This window comes from Poecilia formosa, unplaced genomic scaffold (genome assembly GCF_000485575.1).
Source record: "Poecilia formosa unplaced genomic scaffold, Poecilia_formosa-5.1.2 Scaffold593, whole genome shotgun sequence".
Taxonomy (NCBI): Eukaryota; Metazoa; Chordata; class Actinopteri; order Cyprinodontiformes; family Poeciliidae; genus Poecilia; species Poecilia formosa.
In genome coordinates, this window is record NW_006800532.1 from 36,682 (window position 1) to 42,363 (window position 5,682).

The 5,682-nt window shown below is 49.7% G+C and overlaps 2 protein-coding genes and 1 long non-coding RNA gene across 11 annotated transcripts in view; 1 reads left to right on the top strand and 2 right to left on the bottom strand.

Moving 5' to 3' along the window:
* LOC107834352 (uncharacterized) overlaps positions 1 to 124 on the top strand; it is a 1,399-nt gene extending 1,275 nt beyond the window's left edge. The window contains exon 3 of the long non-coding RNA XR_001660145.1: positions 15 to 124. This is a non-coding gene — a long non-coding RNA (uncharacterized LOC107834352). The remainder of the gene's footprint in view (positions 1 to 14) is intronic.
* Positions 1 to 1,728, bottom strand: part of ttc19 (tetratricopeptide repeat domain 19) — a 3,806-nt gene extending 2,078 nt beyond the window's left edge. The window contains exons 1-7 of one of the 7 annotated variants that reach the window (XM_016665536.1): positions 1,527 to 1,719; positions 1,195 to 1,373; positions 986 to 1,077; positions 566 to 676; positions 428 to 481; positions 290 to 346; positions 131 to 192 (exon numbers count right to left, since the gene is read on the bottom strand). In XM_016665536.1, coding sequence (XP_016521022.1) covers positions 131 to 192; positions 290 to 346; positions 428 to 481; positions 566 to 676; positions 986 to 1,077; positions 1,195 to 1,373; positions 1,527 to 1,600 — 629 coding nt within the window. In that variant the 5' untranslated portion in view covers positions 1,601 to 1,719. Of the gene's footprint in view, positions 1 to 130; positions 193 to 289; positions 347 to 427; positions 482 to 565; positions 677 to 985; positions 1,078 to 1,194; positions 1,426 to 1,526 lie in introns of all 7 variants that reach the window. The other 6 variants (XM_016665537.1, XM_007541176.2, XM_007541175.2 and 3 more) reach the window with 6 other exon arrangements.
* Positions 1,729 to 2,480: 752 nt separating this feature from the next.
* The window catches only part of LOC103129937 (zinc finger protein 664-like), a 9,811-nt gene continuing 6,609 nt past the window's right edge, over positions 2,481 to 5,682 (bottom strand). For 2 of the 3 annotated variants that reach the window (XM_016665535.1, XM_016665534.1), the window contains exons 5-6: positions 4,569 to 4,716; positions 2,481 to 4,453 (exon numbers count right to left, since the gene is read on the bottom strand). In XM_016665535.1, the coding sequence (XP_016521021.1) occupies positions 3,129 to 4,453; positions 4,569 to 4,716 (1,473 nt within the window). In that variant the 3' untranslated portion in view covers positions 2,481 to 3,128. Of the gene's footprint in view, positions 4,454 to 4,568; positions 5,014 to 5,682 lie in introns of those variants that run through there. The other variant, XM_016665533.1, reaches the window with a different exon arrangement.

The window sequence follows — 5,682 nt, forward strand, 5'->3', positions numbered from 1 at the left end:
AACTGGTTCTTCAGGTGAACTGGACATGAAGTGAACTGGTTCTTCAGGTGAACTGAACATGAAGTGAACTGGTTCTTCAGGTGAACTGAACATGAAGTGAACTAGTTCTTCAGGTGGTCCCGCCCCTTACTTGTTCTGCTCAGCGTAAATGGTGGCCAGCTTCAGAGACATCTCAATGACAGCGTTGTCGTCCTGGAAACAGACAGGAAGTGAGGTGGAGTTTTCAGCCAAATGGATCATCTGACAGGTAGAACCGAAGCAGAACACCTGGGCAGGTGAGGGGTCTCACCTCTGGAGTTCCTCCAGCCAGCATGTAGCTCATGGCTGCTTTGAAGAGCTTCTCTGCCTGAGAGGAAGAAGAGCAGAGATGAAGATGAGGAGAACCAGCTGACCAGAACCAGCCTGGATTGGACTGGACCGTACTCACGCTGTCCAGGTGACCCTGAATGTAGGCCAGGTTCGCCATCTGAGGAGGACGCCACTGATCATTCAGTCAGCAATGACACAGAGGACAGACAGAGGACAGACAGAGGACAGACAGAGGACAGAGAGGACGGAGGCTCACCTGGCTGTAGGTGTAGATGATGGCCTGCTTGTTGTGGGTCTGCTGAGCGAGAGCGACCGCCTGATGGAAGAAGGACGAAGCCGCCTGCAGATTTCCGCGATGCATGCTGAGCTGCAACAGAAAGCGGACGGTTACTCTGACCAACTGGACCTGCAGAACTCGTCTCTCTGGTCCAGATGACCCGAGTCGGTGGGAGACTTCTTGGTTCCCTCTGACTGAAGCCGGCCGCAGAGGTCCGTCCTGCAGACCCGACGGGCCTCTGGTTCTGGATGAGTAAAGGTCGGGCTCGGTTCTGAACATCCGGCTCTCAAGTCCAGACCTGGTTTCTGGGTCACCCAGCTGGTCTCAGCTGACATGGGAACACAGAACTTGTAGCTGTCTGTCTCGGTTCTGGTTCCGGTCCAGTCCAGGTTCTGGTACCTTGGCTTTCTTCAGCAGCAGAATGATGTCGTCCTCCTTCCTCTGAGCTTCGTCCCTTTGATCTTCATCAGTGGAGCTGAACAGGGAGAACGCTGGAGGTCAACGGAGAGAGACAGGTCAGAGGTCAGCAGAGAGAGACAGGTCAGAGGTCAGCAGAGAGAGACAGGTCAGAGGTCAGCAGAGAGAGACAGGTCAGAGGTGAATCCCACCTGTCTGTCTCATCCCCAGGTTTCTGACAGGTGAATGACTGAACATACCGACTGCCGCCCACAGACCTCCTCCTCTTCTTCGGTGGTATTTTGTGCCGTCTTGACGTCTGCTTTGAGCTTCCCAGCATGCTGCGCGGCGTCCCGCCTCAGGAACAACCCGAGCAGAGGTCAAAGGCCACCTGTAGGGGCGGTAAGCTGTTAATGCAGATGGTCCAGGTGAGCCCAGGTTCCCTGTGGTGGATGAGGTATTGATACGTCATCAATATTAATAAATGCTAGAGCCAATCAGAAACCGCCATGAGGAGAAGCTGCTGATGTTGGTCGGTACTGACCTGACCCCTCCAGAACATCTGGACCGGCTCAGAGTTCGGCTGAGGACGGCTCGGAGCACACAAGAGGCCGCCATCTTTACTATTTACATAATGAACGGAAGTCATGAAGTGAAATGCCGCACCTTCAAAATAAAAGCCTGGAAATTTACATTTCCGCTGATTTTCAGCAAATATAATAAAAAATAATTGGCGTTTTCTTCTTCCGAACTGATTTTAGTTCATTTTCGTAAAATTTCTGAAAGTAGAACCCATCAGAACCAGAGGTAAACATCCAAAAGGGAAATGTGAGTGTGGTGCGAAGAATTCAGGGTGAGTGGAGAAAAAATAAAACAATCAAGGAAACATGGTGTGGAGGCACTAAGAGTGAATACACACAAGATTAATAAAGTATTTATTACATTTCTTATTTTATTAATTTTAGATTAGTTACAACACAAAGAACAAAAGAGAAACTTGTGCCGCCTCACACATACACACACAAAAGAAACAAAAAAAACAACAAAATACCCCACATGAACAAGAAACAAGGCGTCGGTCTCCTCCAGTCCAGTCACCTCATGGCCATCAAGAGAGAAGAGGAAAAAAACAAAACAAAAAAACAGGCAGGGATAAATAGAGCTGTAAAACAAAATAAGAAAATACTAAAATCCTAGGGATCAAGCAGAAAAGACTCCAGAGGACCCAAAGCCTCAAAAATGTGTCCGATTTGTGACTGAGATCATGAGTCAGTTTTTTCAGAGGAAGGATGACAGATATCTGTGTGAGCCACATATTTACTGTGGGGACATATGGTGAAGTCCACTGTACATTTATTAAATTTCTAAAGGAAATAGGATTATATAAGATTTTAGTTTAAGTAGAAGAGAAGAATCCTGTGGCCCTCACTCCAGCACAGTAGGTGGCGATAATTCGGATGTCACCCGCCTTAAAACTCAAGAAGAAGAGAACCAGAGCCAGGAGGGTAAAGCAGTTTTATTTTGATTCTGAACTGTTCAGGGATTAGAATTATTAACCGGGTCAGAACCAGGCAAAACCAATCCTGGTTTTGAATGCTTTCAGCATGAAGAAGCAACTTTGACTGACCCGGTTCTGTCCAAGTCAGCAGTGAAGGTCAGGCATGGAGCGGGTTCAACCCGCAGGTCCGGAACCAAACATGGTGCTACTGGTCTGAACCAGAAGTCCAAAATAAACCACATCAGGCTCAGCTGATCAGACCTGTGACCTCTGACCTTCCAGCTATGGGTGGGGGCGTCTCTGTGGAAGACAGAACCAGAGAGACGTAATGGACCCAGAACAGAACCGGGTCCAAACATTCAAGATTTTTTAATCAGAGACTATGTTAGCAGCAAATACTGGCCCAACGGCCGGATTCCTGGTTCTGACCCGGTCCTTTTACATCTGCAGAACCAGGAATAAAGATCATCTCAGAGCTGAAGAGGAATCACTCCGACTCTTAATTCTGCCTGGTTCAGTCCAGTTAGTCAAGTTGGTCCAGTTGGACACGGATTGGTCCAGTTTGTCCAGCTGAGGACTGCTACAGTGTGCTGACCTTCCTGGCGTTCTGCTCAACAGAACCGGCTGTGCTCTCAGCCCAGAACCAGCTCACTGGGCCGGCCGGTGGTCCGTGAACCTCTTCAGGTGGAACCTCAGGACTCCTTTGGTCTTAAAGGTCTTGCCGCAGCTGCAGACATGCGGGCGCTCGCCGGTGTGGTCCAGCTGGTGCACGCGCAGCAGGGAGCTGGTGAAGAAGAACTCGCCGCAGGTTATACAGTAGTGGTTCTTCTCGCCGGTGTGCGCGGCGCGCTGGTGGGTCAGCAGTGAGCCGGATGTGATGAAGGTCCGGCCGCAGTCGCGGCAGCCGAAGGGGCGCTCGCCGGTGTGGATCCTCTCGTGGGCCCTCCAGGAGTTGTGGTAGGAGAAGGCCTTGTCGCAGTAGGAGCACTGGTAGAGCTTCTCCTTGGTGTGGCTGAGACGGTGCATCTTCAGGTAGTGAGCGATGGTGAAGCGCTTACCGCAGTCGGCGCAGCTGAACGGCTTCTCGCCCAGGTGGAACAGCTTGATGTGAGAGTTGAGGTGGGACGACTGGGTGAACCTCTTGCCGCAGGTGGTGCAGAGGAAGGGCCGCTCGCCTGTGTGGGTGACCATGTGGGCCTTGAGGTGCGGCGCCTGTGTGAACCTCTTGCCGCACTCGGCACAGCCGTAGGGCTTGAGGCCCGTGTGCGTGCGGTCATGCAGCTTCAGGCCCTGCAGGCTGGAGAAGCACTTGCTGCATTCGGAGCAGCGGTACTCCCTCAGGTCCTGGTGGACGCGCTGGTGGCTGCGCAGGCCACCCAGCAGCTTGAAGCCTTTCCCGCAGGTGGGGCAGGTGTGCGGCTTCCTGCTGGAGTGCGTGGCCTGGTGGACCTTCAGACTCTGAGGGTTGCTGAAAGTCTTGGAGCACTTGAGGCACGGCAGGCGCTTGGAGGTCTTGTGCGCTCGGCGGTGGAAGTTGAAGCCCTGGTACGAGACAAACATCTCGTCGCAGACGTCGCAGTGGTAGGACCGCTCCCCCTGGTGGGCCTCCAGGTGCTCGTCCAGCTGGTTCTGCTGGCCAAAGCCGTCCCCACAGAACCAGCACTTGAAGGGCTTGGTCCCAGAGTGGGTCCGGTGGTGAGTCTTCCAGTCCCGCTTCAAGGCGAAGGTGCGGTCGCAGTAGGAGCAGCGGTAGGGCTCGCTGCGGCCGTGGACCTGCTGGTGCAGCACCAGGCTCATCAGGGTCGGGTAGGTCTTCCCGCACTCCCAGCACTGGTTGGGGTTCTGGCCCCGGTGGGTCCACAGGTGGGCCTCCAGGTGGGCCGGCTTGTAGAAGCCCCGCTGGCACATGGGGCAGTACGTCATCCTCCTGCCGCTGTTGGTGGCGCCCCACGGCCGCAGCTCAGGGTGGTCATCTGAGGAGGAGCAGAGGTCAGAGGTTACGGACCTGAGCCGGTTCTGAGGAACCCTGCAGCTACATCAGCCCATAAACCGACTCCACAGAACAGAAAGTCAGAATAGAAGCCTCACCCAGAGACAGGAAGTCCCGCCCCTCCAGCCACGCCCTGCAGTCAGTCAGCTTGACGCTCAGCTTCTTCAGGAGAGGGAAGTACTGGATCTCCACGTCATCGCCTGGTTCTGATTTGATCTGGACGCTGCAAGGTCCAGCAGCCGCATCCTGGAACAGAACCAGAACCTTCATCAGAACCAGAACTGAGGAGTTGTTGGATGTGATTGGTTGGCAGAAGTGAGGCTGAGGCCAGTTCCTAAAAAAAACAGACATCGCTGGGGTTCTGGTTCTGTCGGGTCGGTTCCTATGAAGATTGACAATTAGCTGATGATCCTGGTTCTCAGAACCAGCCTGGGATCCTGCAGGTTTTAGTTCTCTCCATGGTTCAACTCAGCTGCCCAAGTAAAATAAAGTATTCTTTAGTATACTAAATTTTAACATACTTTGATTGATGTACTTAAACTGTACTACTTTGGAACAACTAATTTTGTACTCAGTATACTTCAGTAGTATTTAAATAGTATTAAATTACAACTTTTAGTATACTTCACCATACCTTTTTGGAACAACTTCAAGTTGTACTTGGTATACTTAAAGTATACTTTAAATGTAATATTCAACAGCTTCATTTTTATATTGAGTGTACCAATTCTGTCATAGAATTATATTAGAAATATACTTTTAATATATTTTAAATATACTAATATATAAGTAATGTATTTAAATTACACTTAATTTTTATTTTGATTTACTGCTATTGCTAATAAAGTACAATTTTAATTACTCATAAGTCTTTATTCATACTTTGTACATTACATGCATAACTACACTGCAGTACTTACATTGATTTAGGCTACAATTACATGGAAAGATTAATTACACAATGATGTAATTCAAATACTTTGTTTTATTACCGACATTTTAAAATTGTCCAATTTTACTCACAACTTCATGAACTTTACATAAATGATCAGTTTACACATCTAAAGTGAACACAATGAACATGAAAATTTAAGTGTGACAATAAAACATGACAGTGAGGATCAACAACAGAACATTCCTGTTCACTGCACCTACAGAAACCTGCAAAAAAGAACAACAGAGCAATTAAACAGAGAAAGCATTTGTATTTAA